This window comes from Megascapheus bottae, chromosome 15 (assembly GCF_031878675.1).
Source record: "Megascapheus bottae isolate mThoBot1 chromosome 15, mThoBot2.hap1, whole genome shotgun sequence".
NCBI classification, from domain to species: domain Eukaryota; kingdom Metazoa; phylum Chordata; class Mammalia; order Rodentia; family Geomyidae; genus Megascapheus; species Megascapheus bottae.
Genome location: NC_143523.1, coordinates 45,353,067 through 45,368,981, shown reverse-complemented (window position 1 = coordinate 45,368,981; position 15,915 = coordinate 45,353,067). Strand labels below are relative to the sequence as shown.

The 15,915-nt window shown below is 45.4% G+C and overlaps 1 protein-coding gene across 2 annotated transcripts; it reads left to right on the top strand.

The window, feature by feature from the left end:
* The first annotated feature begins 1,757 nt into the window (after window positions 1-1,757).
* Pla2g12b (phospholipase A2 group XIIB) lies at window positions 1,758-15,806 on the top strand. Of its 2 annotated transcripts, none has more exons than XM_090346521.1 (4): window positions 1,758-2,079; window positions 9,914-10,002; window positions 11,666-11,831; window positions 15,332-15,806. In XM_090346521.1, the coding sequence occupies exons 1-4, from the start codon at window positions 1,866-1,868 to the stop codon at window positions 15,448-15,450; spliced, it is 588 nt and encodes a 195-aa protein (XP_090202647.1). In that variant the 5' UTR covers window positions 1,758-1,865; the 3' UTR covers window positions 15,451-15,806. The 2 variants fall into 2 exon arrangements, with proteins under 2 accessions (XP_090202647.1, XP_090202646.1); XM_090346520.1 differs by having other exon boundaries at window positions 15,329-15,806.
* The last annotated feature ends 109 nt before the right edge of the window (window positions 15,807-15,915 follow it).

Sequence of the window (15,915 nt, the reverse complement as noted above, 5' to 3'; positions counted from 1 at the left end):
TCAGGCCCCGAGTTCGAATCCCAGGACTGGCATATACAGCACATACAATATGTACTACTAGCGATAGTAGTCTCTTGAATTTATCTGTCTGTGCTTACTTTGAACCTCAATCCTCATATTTCAGCCTCCTGAATAGCTAGGATTTAGGGTTATAGGCCTGAGCAACCGGCACCTGGCTGCTTTATTTTTCAGGTAATGTTTCAAGCTTTTCTCCAGCTGCCTAGAACCTCACTCAGGCTCTTACATACCTGGTAGTATACACGTGAACCATCAGGCTTCCTTTTGAGATAAGAGCAATCTGTTTGCCTAGACTGACCTTGAATCATGATTTGATCTGAATCTTCCAAGTAGCTGGAATTATACACATGTATTACAAGGCACTCCTTTTTGGCATAGTGCTGGAGACTGAATTTAAGGCCTTGTACATGTTTGATAACATGCTCTGCCATGTGCTAGTGGTTTTTATTATTTGGAAAAGTCCATTTTGTTTTGATTGGGCCTTTCAATTTATGAAGCTGACCCCAGTCCAGGCTTTGACAGTATCTTTAAAATTCCCTGTCTAGGTTGCTCACCTCCCAAGTGAGGATAGTTAACTTGCTTTGTAGAACTGCATGTGTAGATCTGTTCTTCTAAATATTGGTTAGTTATCATTTTTCATTTTAAAAATTGAAACAAAGCCAGGCACGGTGGCTCATGCCTATAATCCTAGCTACTCAGGAGGCTGAGATCTGAGGATCAAGATTCAAAGCCAGCCTAGGCACAAAAGGACCTGAGACTCTTATCTCCAATTAACCTCTAGAAAAAGAGAAATGGGGCTTGGCTCAGCCTTGAGCTGAAGAGCTCAGGGACAGTGTCCAGGCTGAGTTCAAGCTACATGACCCCCGCCCCCTCCAAATCGACACATAATTGTACCTATGAGTTTTTAAACCTCTGCCTTTTCCTGCAGTCTTCAAACACATATTTCTTAAGTCAATGTAGAGATTAACTCATTTGTAAAGAAACTAAATCATTTGGTCTATAAAAGATATCAGTTTTACAACTAATTCAGGGTTATTTCCTGACAGAATGAGGTGCAAACTATAAACTGAAAACTGTGTCCAACCACTAGACTCTGCCAACCATCTTAAAGGGTCGAACCTCAAAGCAATCTTGCTAATGAACTCCTGGACTCTGAAGGAATGCAAAGCAGACACCGAGGGCGAGGCCACGCGCTGACCTCAGGATCTCCCTGGCCTGGAGATGCTGCAGAGAGGCCGAGAGCCCTATGGAAGGAAGGTGTGTCAGGTACACGCAGGGCCTTCGCCAGGCCGCTGAGGAGTCCCACAGACAAGGAGGGAGCACGAAGCGGAGCCTGCGCGCCGAACTCGTGCCCAGCACATGCCTAGCGCACACTCAGCGTTCGGGGAGATCCCGGCGGTAAAGGCGACCAGGCGCGGGACCGGCTCGGGGTGTGGCTGGGCCTTTGGGACAAGCTCCTGGGGGCAGTGGCTGGCTCCGGGAGCCAAGCTGACAACAGCTGCGGCCCAGCTCTGGGGGCGGCACTCTGGGAAGGGGTTCCTGCTCCTGGGGGGGGGGGAGCAAACGCCTCCTCCAGGGCAGGCGTGGGGGTCCACTCCACGAGGAAGGCCCCAGGCTTCCGTGCCTGCAGGCCCTCCCACTCCCACTCCTTCACCTTTGCCCCCGTTCTAATCGCTCTGATCTCATCCCGGCCTGCAGCGGTTTAAAGTCCACCTGCGGGAGCGCAGACCGAGCTCCTGTGCCTGCCGACGAAGGCAGGTGGGCCGGGCTGCGCCCCTGGACTTGCCGGGACCCTGGCTGGGGGTCTGCGACCAGAAGCCACGGTTACCAGCTTACCTGTGGGCAGGATGAAGCTGGCCCCGGGCGTCTGGATGGTGGTGTGGCTGAGCCTGGGGCGCGGCTCGGCCCAGAGCGACCCCAGCCCCAAAGCCGACGAGTCCTACTCGGACTGGGGCCTCCGGCACCTCCGCGGCAGCTTCGAGTCGGTCAACAGCTACTTCGATTCCTTCCTGGAGCTGCTAGGAGGCAAGGACGGAGTCTGCCAGTACCGGTGCCGATACGGTGAGCCCCGCTGGGCCCGGCCCGCGAACCACCCCGGGACAGGGGTGTCGGATGAACCTAGGGGAGTACAGGGGCGCTGGGGGAAATCTGCACCCCGAACAAGCCATTCTTCATAGATCTGGCGATCTCGCCCACCTGACCCCGGCGCCCGGTGCCCGGCTGGGAGGCCGCCCTTCCCCCTCCGGCAGGGCCCTCGCCGCAGTTTGGTGGGAGGCAGGTATTTGGGGGAGAAAAAAGCCTGGGTCCCCAAGGGGGACTGTCCACCCCCACAGCCTAGGAGGCCTCCCCCTCCCCCTCCCTCCCTCCTCCCCATGGGCTCTGCCCCTTGGCCCTTACTAAGGAGCTGGGGAGCGACCCTGCACAGGCCCGGGCTCCCCACGCGGGATCCAGGCGCCCCCTCTCCCTCACTTCAGCCCGACCCCACCTCTGTGCCCCCCTTTGTTCTCCTGGTAGGGGGCGCGGGGTACGGGGGTCCTGGGCCTAGAGGGGTTAGAGACAAATGGCTTTAAAATATGGCGCTGGGGACTGAACCCAGGCCTTGTGCCTGCTGCCACCCCAAACGCCAGCCTATGCGTTTGAAAGCAAATAGTCTCAAAAATGTCTGATGGTTTCATCTATCCAATTTCCCTCACGGGGCTAGAGTTGAAACCGGCAAGTAAAGTTAGCCTAAGTAAGAAAATCTACTCAACTTCTCCAGTCAACAGATAAAACTCTGCTTTCCAGAGTCGCAGAAACCCCCTCCTTGTTGGGGGAATGGCCAGGACCCATGGGCAACCATGGCTCAGGTTTAACCCCAGAAGGATAAAGAAAGTGGAGAAGAATCGATCCATCCAAATCTGGACGCCTAAACCACACGTTTGCCCAAAGTGCACCCCCCCACCTTGCTGCTGTGGTAGGAGCACAGCTTGCACAGGTGCAGCAGGGAAGGTTAACACACTTCAGGTGTCACAATCAAAACAGGTGTTTTCACTAAGTCACTATTTAGTTAATACTCGCAGGAGGAAAATACAAGCCCTTTTCTTCCTTCTCTACGGTAACAGTGACACCTCACAGCACCTTGTAGTTGGGGACGTAGTGGGGGGGGGGTCGGGGCAGATGTCCCCGGCAAATGGGAGAGGGGGAGGAGAATAGTCAATAGGAAAGCAAATAACTGCTCTCTCTGGACAAAACAGAACCTACAAGGAGGAGCTAGAAAACAACGGGGTTACCTTTAGAATCCCACCCCTCCAGAAAGCAAAACCAGAGCTCTGCCCAAAGAACATAAATAATAATATGCTCCAATATTTCCAACAAAGAACACCCAATCCTTAACTGCTTCTCTGCCTCTTTCCTGTCTGTTTTATGACCTACCTCTGGTGTACCAGCCTTTCTTCACCATGGTGCTTCTCAAATGGCTCTGACACTGCTGGCCCTTTGGTGGTTTACTTAAACAGTTGCTGGCCCCACCCCCTCACGTTTCTCACTGGCAGGTCTGGTGGGCCAGTAATTTGCATATCGACTACATCTGAGGTGGTCTTGATGCTGCGGGACCTGGAGCCACACTGAGAAAAATATAGAAATCAGGGGCCGGGAGTTCGGCCTAGTGGTAGAGTGCTTGCCTAGCATGCACGAAGACCCGGGTTCGATTCCTCGGCACCACATACATAGAAAAAAAAAAAGCCGGAAGCGGTGCTGAGGCTCAAGTGGTAGAGCTCTAGCCTTGAGAAAGTCCAAGAACAGTGCTCAGGCCCTGAGCTCAAGCCCAGGACTGGCAAAAAAAAAAAAAAAAAAAAAAAAAAAAAAGAAAAATACAGAAATCATTGCAGTGATGGCCAGGAGCATAGCCTAGTGCTTGCCTATCATGCACGAACACTCAGGTTCAATTCCTCAGTACCACATATACATACAGAAAAAGCCAGAAGTGGTGCTGTGGCTCAAGTGGTAGAGCACTAGGTTTGAGAAAGCCCAAGGACGGTGCCCAGGCCCTGAGTTCAAGCCCCAAGACTGGCAAAAACAAAAAACATTATTGTTCCACATATACAGAATATAAGTTGGAAGTGGTGCTGTGGCTCAAGTGGCAGAGCACTAGCCTTGAGCTAAAACTGTCCAAGGACAGTGACCAGGCCCTGAGTCAAGCCCCAGGACTGGCAAAACAAAAACAAAAACAAAAAAAACACTGCAGTAGGGCAGGGAGTGTGCTACATGGTAGAGTGCTCGCCTAGCATGCACGAAGCCCTATGTTTGATTCCTCAGTGTCACATACACAGAAAAAGCCAAAGTGGTGCTGTGGCTCAAGTGGTAGAGTGCCAGCCTTGAGAAAGCCCAAGGACAGTGCCCAGGCCCTGAGTTCAAGCCCCAAGACTGGCAAAAAGCAAAAACAAAAAACATCATTGTAGGGTTTTTTGTTTGGTTTTTGTCGGTTGTAGGGCTTGAACTCTGGATCTGGACACTGTCCCTAAGCTCTTCAGCTCAAGGCTAGCACTCTACCACTTGAGCCACAGGCCATTCCTGCAGTTTTTTTAAATTGTCAGAAGTTTAGCAAACAGCATACAAGAAAAGAAAAAGTTCTCTAGATAGACATTTTTCACTGCTTACAACAATGGTGACCCATCTTGTCTCTACACCAGAATCACCTGGGAAGATTTTAAAAGCCCAAACACCAAGTTAGTTGATGAAGTGAGAACATCTGGAGATTGGGCCCTGAATATCAGGATTTTTAGGGTTCCTAGGTGGTGGCAAAGCACAGTCAAGGCAAAGGCTGAGACCTTTAGTTTGTGGGTTAAATTAATCAAACAGGTAAAGGTGGGTTAGCATGTCTATGCTGCTTCATGGGTTTAAAACAGTTTCAAGCCAGCATCTGAGTACTTTTCAATGGACTAGGCTGGAAACCAAGACTCCCCAGGAGTTTGGGCTGGAACTGAAGGGTTTACACCAGACAGGATATCTTTGAGAATCCTTGTATAGTACAGATTTCATGGTGGGTCTGTGGTAGGAACCTGAAGCTGCACTTTGAGGGATGGAAAGTGCTAGAGAAGAGACCCAGAGCCACATACATGTGGGGCACAAGCTACCATCCAGCTGTACCCCAGCCTGAAGCTGAGCTTCCAATGGATGTTTCTTCAACCAAATTTGGAAGAATCTTAATAATGGAAAACTCTTGGGTTTGAACTGAGTGGAGGGTGGGGGAGGGATTGTTTCATTGCTGGTGAGCTTGGACAAGTTATTTAACTCCCTCAAATTCAATTTCTCATATACATATGTAAAGAATGTTAGGGCTGGGAGTTTGGCCTAGTGGTAGAATGCTCGTCTAGCCTGCAGGAAGACCCAGGTTTGATTCCTCAGTACCACATACATTAAAAACAAACAAAAAAACAACTAGAAGCGGTCTTGTGGCTCAAGTGGTAGAGCACTAGCCTTGAGAAAGCGCAAGTACAGTGCTTAGGCCCTGAACTCTAGCCCCAGGACTGGCAAAAAAAAAAAAAAAAAAAAAAATGTTAATACAAATCCCAATAGCTGGGGCCGGGAGTTTGGCCTAGTGGTTAAAGTGCTTGCCTAGCATGAACGAAGACCCGGGTTCGATTCCTCGGTACCACATATATAGAAAAAGCCAGAAGTGGTGCTGAGGCTCAAGTGGTAGAGCTCTAGCCTGGAGAAAGTCCAAGGACAGTGCTCAGGTCCTGAGCTCAAGCCCAGGACTGGCAAAAACAACAACAACAACAACAACAAAAAAACAAATCCCAATAGCTTTAGTAACAACTGCTCAGCTTCTGGCAAGTGTCTGAAAGCAATGTGATTGTTCTCTGCTATGGTCTCTGCAGGAGGGCCACCTCGGAAGTTTCTGGGTCCACAGAATTTAATAAAAGGATTTTAAGAAGTCCTTTCTGGGTTTAGTTCCTAAGGGAGAAAGTATCCTCAGAGTGTCTTTAACAGCCAGACAGGGTAAATACAGCTGTAATCTCAGCTACTCAGTAGCCTAGGCTACCTGCTGAGACACCATCATTCCCTTATCTCACAGTGAATTTGAGCGTGTCTGGAGGATGTAGATATTATATAATGGGCCATGTCTTCAACAGTACATACAGAAGAACCAGATGGTAGGGGAAAAGACTCGCTCTCAGGGAAAACACAGCCCTTGACCTGGGCCAGAAATCCCACCATTTTGGACTGTTTCGTGTGATGAAATGTGGGGGGAGGGTCCTGGTCCAGGGTGCAGTGGATAGGGCTGGAAGTGGAATGCTTGGGTGTCGTGGATCATTCTGTTCTGAACTCCCTCCTGCTTGTCTTGAAAGTGTTTTATGGTCTTTCACTTTATTGAGAAGATTTTATGTTTTATGAGATCAAGTCTGTCTTTTTATGGCCTCTGAATTTTAGGTCTTGATTAGAAAGCCATCCTCACTTCAAGATTATAACAATATTTTGTGATTTTCTTCTGTGAAAACAACCATAGCTAATGCATAATAAATGAATATGGCTGTGTTCCAATTAAACTTCTTTTATGGGCACTAAAATTTGAATTTCATATAATTTTCACATGTCATAAAACATTATCCTTGTTTTGACTTTCCCCCAAACCATTAAAGCATTATAAAACCCACTTTTAGTTGGTAGGTTACCCAAAGCAGGTCATGGGCAGGGTGGAGCTATTCCTGGCTTTCCCTGACTGGAGTTTCAAGTTAACAGCCCAAGCCAGAAAATCAAAGCAATTTGTACTTGCAGCACATTACTGATGCCTAGTTTTTAGCATCAACCTGAAAATGAGTCTGCTGTAATTTGGTATGCCTGAATGATAACTAGCAACTTTTTTTTTTTTTTGTAGGAACTTAAACTTTAGGCACACTCCTAAGGAGATTTCTCTAATTAACACACAGTATTTTACATAGTAGAAATAACCTTTACCAGCAGGCTAGAGAATAACTTCACACTGTTCTTTCAAACTGTGATAACAGAGGTGTACTTTTCATGAGAGTTGGCTTCTCTCTCTCTGTCCCTATTTGTCTCTGTCTCTGTCTCTGTCTGTCTCTCTCTCTCTCTGCCAGTACTAGGACCTGAACTCAGGGCCTCATGCTCTCTGGCGTGGCTTCTTCTAATCAAAGCTAGTGCTGTGGTCTATGGCCATCCCACGCTGATCATGTCCAGTCTCATCAAAGCTGGTGCTCTACCACTTGAACCACAGCTCTACTTCTGGCTTTTTGCTGGTTAATTGGAGATAAGAGTTTCATTTACTTTTGTTTAGCCAGAACTGGAATCAAACCTCAATCCCCAGATTTCAGCCTCCTGAGTATTTAGGATTATAGGCATGAGCCACCAGCACTAGCTTGCAAGTCCTTTCTTTTTCTTTTCTTTCTTTCTTTCTTTTTTTTTTTTTTTGGCTGGTCCTGAGTCTTGAACTCTGGGTGTGGGTTGTGTCCCTGAGCCCCTTCATGCTCAAGGCTAGTGCTCTACCACTTGAGCCACAGTGCCACCTCTGGCTTTTGCCGAGTACCTTATTAGAGATAAGAGTCTCAAGGACATTTGCAACAAAACAAACAAAGTGATAGAGTGCTAGCCTTGAGCACAAAGCTCAGGAACAGTGTGTAGACCCTGAGTTCAAGCGCCACAACCAAAAAACAAAGTAGAAAATGACATAGGATGCTAACCATATCTGCTTCAAATACCTGGACCCTTGCATTTCAGACACTCAGGCTAAAGATGGAGAGTTTGAGGCCTGGGAATACAGTGAGATCCTGTCTTAAAAATGAGGATTAGGGGGGCCGGGAGTTTGGCCTAGTGGTAGAGTGCTTGCCTAGCATGCACGAATACCCGGGTTCGATTCCTCGGTACCACATACATAGAAAAAAGCTGGAAGTGGTGCTGAGGCTCAAGTGGTAGAGCTCTAGCTTTGAGAAAGTCCAAGGACAGTGCTCAGGCCCTGAGCCCAAGCCCAAGACTGGCAAAAAAAAAAAAAATGAGGATTAGGGTCTAGGGGTAAGGCTCAAGTGGTAAGCCCCTACCTAGAAAGCATAAGGCCCTGAGTCCAAATCTCAGTATCCTGATTTTTCTCTTTTCTACAAGAAGTCCCTCCTCTCAGTTTTCAGCTGGGCTCATGGCTACCTGCATTGCATAAAGACTCCATTTTCTGCCCACCTTGCAAGTAGCTATTGAAATTAAGGTATAGTAAAAAAGTAAGGAGAGGTTCTAGATGTGGTATTCTAGAATGTGCTGATTAAAGAGAAGGACTGGAGCCTTCAAACGTCTTTCTTCTGCTGGTACTATGATGTATTAACAGAGTGCCATCTTGGACCATGTGCCAAGGTAGCAGGCTAGAGCTGCTGGAGCAGAAATCTAGAAGCAACGTGGGTTCTAGAGAAGTACAGACTTCCTGTAATAGCTCTGTGGTTCTTCCTTCTGGATGGGAATTTTCTATTGTGTTTGAAAAGCTAGATAATATAAACATACAGGCAGTATAATAAACACATGGGGGATTAAAGCAAACAGAGGAAGCACTGGGCCCGTGTTCAAGAGGGCAGGGCAGTCTAAAAAGGCAAATTAATCTGTAAACTCAATGGCCTTTTCATCCAAGCCAGGATAAGATTTCTTGCAGAATTTGCTAAGTTGAATCAAATGTAAAAGTGCAAGAATAATCCACTTTTGAGGAATAGTAAGGAAGGGAGATGTGAAAGCACAGACTGTGTAACAATTAAAATAGGAAGATGGAGTGCAAAGGGGCTTCCACTGTACTTGAACTCTAACATTTAATTAAATAGAAAAAAATGTTTATAGCAAGCTTGGCAAATTTAACATTTATTATGTTTTCACTGCATAGCTACCTAAGTGTTTATCTCTCTGACTTTTCTTCAGTTTTTTTTTTTTTTTTTTTTTTGGCCAGTCGTGGGCATGAGCTCAGGGCCTGAGCACTGTCCTTGGGTTTTTTCAAGGCTAGAGCTCTACCACTTGAGCCTCAGCACCATTTCTGGCTTTTTTTTTTCTATGTATGTGGTACCGAAGAATCAAACCCGGGTCTTCGTGCATGCTAGGCAAGCACTTTAACCACTAGGCCAAACTCTTGGCCCCTCTTCAGTTTTGAAATAATAATATAAAGTAAAAATAAAATACCTGGTTGGGGGGAAGAAAAGGAGGAAGGAAAGAAGACAAGAAGGAAGGAAAGAACTCTGAATTTCTATCCTATTTTATGTGTGAACTTAGGCAAGTTATGCAACTTCTTAGTCCCTTTTAGACTACCATGCGATCTTCACAAAGGAAAGAGTTTATTTCACAGCTGGCTCGCCTGGATTTAAGGAAGAGGGCATGGACAGGGTACAGAAGTGACCTCAGAGCCTGGGAACCTCCCACTGCCCAAATACCATGTAGAAGGAAGCTAAGAACGTTGTTGTTTAGACTATTCCTGAGTTCCTTGATCCAAATGCCTAAAATATTGCATCCAAGTTAGCTTAAATCTTTTTTTTGGTAAATATTTTTATTGTTATTATGAGGATGACGTAGAAAGGGGTTACAGTTACAGAAGTCAGTTAAGAGTACATTTCTTGGGGTGGGTCATGGGGGTTAAACTCAGGGCATAGGCGCTGTTGCTGAGCCCTTTGGCTCAAGGATAGTGCTCTACCACTTTGAGCAACAGCACCATTTCCAGTTTCCTGGTGGTTAGTTGGAGACATTCCTGCCTGGGTTGACTTTGAACTGCAATCCTCAGATCTCAGCTTCCTGAGTAGCTAGACATTGCCATCTATTTCATGTGGATATCTGATGTGGATCAGTAATTTTTAAAGAAGAATGGAAGATGACTTTCAACATTTTTTTTGAGGAATGTTCCCCAATACTTGATTTCTAAATATTTCTTCTTGTTCTTTCCTGCTTGTGCTAGGAAAAGCACCCATGCCCAGACCCGGCTACAAACCTCAGGAACCCAATGGTTGCAGCTCCTATTTCCTGGGTGTCAAGGTTCCAGGAAGTGTAAGTATTCCATTCCTAGTTCATGGCTCATAACTAAGAGTCATCCATGAATTATCACTGATGGAAATGATTGTTGATGAACTCTAGTTTATGATGGTATGTTTTAAATTGGATCTGAGGGAAGAAAGAATTTTAAAAGTTTTCTGATTTCCTTTTCTCTGAAGCAGTTGTCTTCAAATAAACCTCAAACACAAAGTAAAATAGACCTAACAGGATGAGCTTGCTAGTGAGCCCCTCCAGTGAGGGTCTGGAGAAGAAAAAGCAGATTGTTCAGTGCGAGTTTGTCCTGAGAGCTTTGGCTCAGCTGTCCCAGGAAGAACACAGAAGTCTTCAGTCCTGCATCCAGCTGCCTGTGAAACATTTATGAGCAGAGCTTGGCCCTCTCTCAAACTTGGGGGACTCCCCTAAAAACAAACCATGAATTCATTTCCTTTTCAGATTTTTTGAACCCCTTTGACCTTTAGAAAAGAGGACTCATGTAAAATGTAGCTGGGGGTTTCTTATGTGAACTATGTGGAATTGTGGAACAATAAAACTCAGTTCTTTTCTTTAACTTTTTTTTTGTCAGTCATGGGATTTGAACTCTGGTCCGGGGCATTATCCCTGAGCTCTTCAGCTCAAGGCTAGTACTCTACCATCTGAGCCACAGTGCCCCTTCTGGTTTTTCTGGTGGTTAATTGGAGATAAGAGTCTCATAGTATTTAGTGCCCGGGCTGGCTTTGAACCTTGATCCTCAGATCTCAGCCTCCTGAATAGTTAGGATTATAGGCATGAGCCACCACAGCTAGCCCAACTTCATTTTTATGTTGATTCAAGGATTTATGTTTTTTGCTTTATATAAATTTCTTTCTTTTTTTGGGGGGGGAGGAGTTTACACAATAATATTAACACTTGTCTACCGAATGCTTGGTAAACACACAAGTGTGTGTGTTGTGTTGTGGTTAGACTACAGTCTGCTTGTGGTGAAGAACCAAGTATTCCTCCCTTATGCATACACACCCTTAAAACAGTGCTCTAGAGAATGAAGGGCTCCTTAAAAAATGCCAGTGACGGGGCTGGGAGTTTGCCTAGTGGTAGAGTGCTTGCCTAGCATGTACAAAGACCCAGGTTCAATTCCCTGGTACCACATATATACAAAAAAAAAAAAAAAAAAAAAGCCAGAAGTGGTGCTGAGGCTCAAGTGGTAGAGCTCTAGCCTTGAGAAAGTCCAAGGACAGTGCTCAGGCCCTGAGCTCAAGCCTGGGACTGGCAAAAAAAAAAAAAAAATACCAGTGACCGAACAATGTACTGAAGCTCCATTTTTTAAAAATACTTTGTAGTCTCACAGTCCTTTTTTTAAACAAAATCCCAGATGGAAATGCTCATTTTAATTGAATCTAGATGTCCCAAAGCTGTATCGTTAGCTTCTCCTCTGATCTCTGTTTTCACTGCCATCGCTGCCTGTGGGTTTGAAAATGACTAACAAAAGGATGTTAATAGTCTGGAGTCACTTATTAAACTACTAAATAACAGCACAGCAGCACCATGGGACTCACAGGCTGTCCTAAGTCCTCAGTGAAGGAGAACTATCTGCTTACTACTGAGGTGGGTGAGGTTGCCAATGGTTCATCCCTGGTCTCAACGTGGCATTTCCTTCCTGCTCTTTCCTCCTTGCCTTTTGCAGATGGACTTAGGCATCCCAGCAATGACCAAGTGCTGTAACCAACTGGATGTGTGCTATGACACTTGTGGAGCCAACAAATACCGCTGCGATGCAAAATTCCGATGGTGTCTCCACTCCATCTGCTCTGACCTGAAGCGGAGCCTGGGATTTGTCTCTAACGTGGAAGGTAGGTCTCTTAAGGACATAGGCTAGGATGGGAAGTTCTGTTTTTGAGGGAGGAGGCCAGAGCCCTTTACTCGGAGAGAGGCAGAAATCAGTGAGCTGGCTTTCTGGAAGGCTGAGCTCCAAGCAGGGTAGGTGGAAGCAGGCACTGCTTCATGAACGTTCTTGTTGTCTTGCCCAAGGGCTGCTGGCACCAATCCTGATGGAAAGGCCCACTAATGCCTTTCCAGAGAAATAAAATCCATCATTTAAAACTGGAGAAAGTCATCCAACTGGCTTGGGTTATCCATTCTACTGTTAAATTATTTTCCATATGCAGTGTCTCTCTTGGGTTGGGTGAAAACCTTTTATTTTGCTCTCAGTCTGGGAAACATTTAGTTAAATAGCTCATTTCTTTTTTTGGGGGGGGAGGGTTGGGGAAGCGGATCATGGGGCTTGAATTCTGGGCCTGGGTGCTGTCCCTGAGCTCTTCAGCTTAAGGCTACCTCCCTACCCCTTGAGCCACAGCTCCATTTCCTTTTTTTCTAGAGATTAATTGGAGATAAGGGTCTCATGGCTTTGTAGTGCCTGGGCTAGCTGTGAACCAAGATCCTCAGATCTTAGCCTCATGAGTAGATAGGATTACAGGCATGAGCCACCGTGCCGATACCTATTTGCTTTTCTGTGAAGGTTTCTTCACAATAAGTATTTTTAAACATTGTTTCCAGCACTGACTCTGTACTTACTTTTTCCAGATTTCCTTTAGGGAATATTTTCATCTCTCAGCTTCTAAAGGCAAAACATGATGGGCAGATCTTAGCATTTAATTTGTGAAGTGGTAAAGGCTGAGCTTCAGGTTGATAAAGAGCTGGCCCTATCCATAAGAATACCAGCAGTGGGGGGAATCTTGTATCTGGTTCATAGATCAGTGTCTGGAGAGTAGTCCTGAAGTGAAGTGTAAGGCCTTGGAAATATGAGTAATTAATATGAGAACTAGTCCATCCCTGTGTACAGAGGGGGAAGATCATTCTACTGATTCTTTCTCCTGAATCTCCCACTTGCCTATTTTGTTGTTGTCATTTTCTGTGCCAGTATTGGGGCTTGACCTCAGAGCCTTGTGCTCTCCCTTAGTTTTTTTTTTTTTTTGCTCAAAGCTGATGGCTCTACCATTTGAGACACATTTCTACTTACAGTTTCTTGGTGATTAATTGAAGCTAGGAATCTCACTAACTTTTCTGCCTGGGCTCCCTTCAGACCAGCCTCCTAAGTAGCTAGGATTATAGGTACCAGCCACTGGCACCTGGCTTTGACTGATTATTGCAGTACAGTAACCAAGTCTCTGGGTCCAATCCATCTGTCCATGTGTTCTTACCACAGGAATCTAGTAGCCTCTACACCTAGTCAAAGTCATCCAATCATTTTCCTTTAGTTTGACATATACGCTTCTTCTGTTGCAGCTGTAGGCTGCTCCTCTAGCATCATTTTGGATCTGTGGACTCTTCTGACTCCCTGCACACTTTTCGGGTGAACAGGTCACTCCTTTCTGTCCCTCCAGGTCCCTCTGCTTTGGACACTTGGCTCATTGATTTGCTAGTGTTGTTGAAACAAATCATTTAAACTACAATCCATCCATTTAAATGCTTTTGGATCTGTTTATAGAATTATACAATCAACCCTACAATAAATTTCAGACATATTTATTCTCCCCAGATGGCATCCACTCCTAACTTCCCTGCTCACCTGAAGGCAACCACAAACCTCTGTAGATTTGCCCATGGTGCACAAGGCACACAAATGGAGTCCTATCATGTGTTCTTGTGTGACCAATTTCTTTCACTTAGCAAGGTTTGTCTATGCTGTAGGATGTATTGGCATTTCATTCTTTTTTGTTGCTGAATAGTATTCTTTTTTTTTTTTTTGCCAGTCCTGGGCTTGAGCTCAGGGCCTGACCACTGTCCTTGGGTTTTCTCAAGGCTAGAGCTCTACCTCTTGAGCCTTAGCACCACTCCCGGCTTTTTTCTATGTATGTGGTACCGAGGAATCGAACCCAGGTCTTCATGCATGCTAGGCAAGCACTTTAACCACTAGGCCAAACTCCCGGCCTGCTGAATAGTATTCTATTATGTAACTTTAACAAAACTTCTTTAACCAGTCATCAGTTGACAGATACTTAGGGTGTTTCATTTTTGACTATTAATTCTGCCACCATGGACATTTATGTGTAAGTTTTTATACATAAGTTTTCATTTCTCATTTAGTATATTATACTGAGGCAGAAATTGCTGGCCTTGATACCATAATTCTATGTTTAATTACTTGAGGAACTGCCAAACTGTTTTCCTATACAGCTGCATCATTTTATAATGAATAAAGCTTACTTACATACTACCATTCATCAGATATTTTTATTAAAGACATTAGAGCCTGCAAAGTAGTATCTCATTGTGCCTTTTTTTTTTTTAAATTTTGTGGGTCATGGGGCTTGAACTCTGGGTCTAGGTGCTGTCCCTGAGCTCTTCAGCTCAAGGCTACCACCCTACCCCTGGAGCCACAGCCCTAGTGAGATAAGAGTCTCATATTTTTTAGTGCCTAGGCCGGATTTGAACTGCAATCTTCAGATCTCAGCTTCTTGAGTAGCAAGGATTACAGGTATGAGCCACCATACGCAGCTTCATTATGGCTTTGTTTGCATCTTCCTGACACTCAGTTATGTTTTTCATGTCCTTACTGGCCATTGCTTCACTGTATATATGCTTGAGAGAGATGTCTCTTCACAACTTTTGTTCTGTGTTTTATATATGTATGTGTATATATACACTACAAATGTATATATACAATATATATATATATATACACATACACACATATATATGCTAGTACTGGGTCAAATGAGTGTGTGCTGGTATTGGGGCTTGAACTCAAGACCTAGAACTAACTCTTACCTTTTTCACTCAAGGCTAGTACTGTACTACTTGAACTATACCTCCATTTCTAGCTCTTTGGTGATTAACTGGAAATGAAGGTCTCACAAAGGCAGCCTGAGTAGAAAAGTCAATGAGACTCATACCTTCAGTTAAATTAGCCACTAAAAAAAAAAGAAAGAAGAAGGAAGGAAGGAAGGAAGGAAGGAAGGAAAGAAGGAAGGGAGGGAGGGAGAGAGGAAGGGAAGGGAAAAGGGAAGGGAAGGGAAAAGGGAAGGAAAAAGGGAAGGGAAGGGAAAAGGGAAGGGAAGGGAAAAGGGAAGGGAAAAGGGAAGGAAAGGGAAAAGGGAAGGGAAGGGAAGGGAAGGGAATTGTGGCTCACGGTGGCAGAGTGCCAGCCTTGAACATAGAGGTATGGACAGCACCTAGACTCAGAGTTCAAGCCTCAGTATCAGCACCAAAAAATAAAAGTAGGCTTTTTCTTTTAAATCTATATTCAGGTGACAGTCCTACCCTTCCCTGAGTATCATGGGGACATGACCCATTCTACCCTGGCGTGGCCCTCCTGCTAACCCTTGTGCTTCTCTTTGTCTTTCTCAAGCAGCCTGCGATTCTCTGGCTGACACTGTGTTCAATACTGTATGGACCTTGGGCTGCCGGCCCTTTATGAACAGTCAGCGGGCAGCTTGCATTTGTGCAGAAGAGGAGAAAGAAGAGCTATGAGGCCGAAGTGGCCCTTCCCGGTTTGAGTGACCCACAGCTGTGGTCTGAGAGGCAGCAGCGAGGCATATGTGTCATCCTTCCTTCCAACAGTTTGGATCCCACAGAGAGAGAACGAAACAGCAAGTCCTATCCCTGGGGAGAAGTTAAGCAAAAGACATAGAAAGATGGAAGGTTTTCTTCATTTCAAAACTGGACTTCCAGACCAAAACACTTTTGCCTGACAATCCTATTTTCAGCTCAAAGACTAATTACCACCAAACTCTATAATTCCAGATATGGATTATTATACTCATAAGCAAAATTTGGGGAAGCCCAACCACTTGGAAGACAATGACTTTCCTCTTGCCCATGTTTCAGGTGCCCGTAGGCACCTCACATTTAATAAAGTGTACTTTTTAGAAAATTTGGAAAGGAATGAATTCCATTATTCACTTAGAAGACCAGAACCCAAACTGGTAAGTTCCA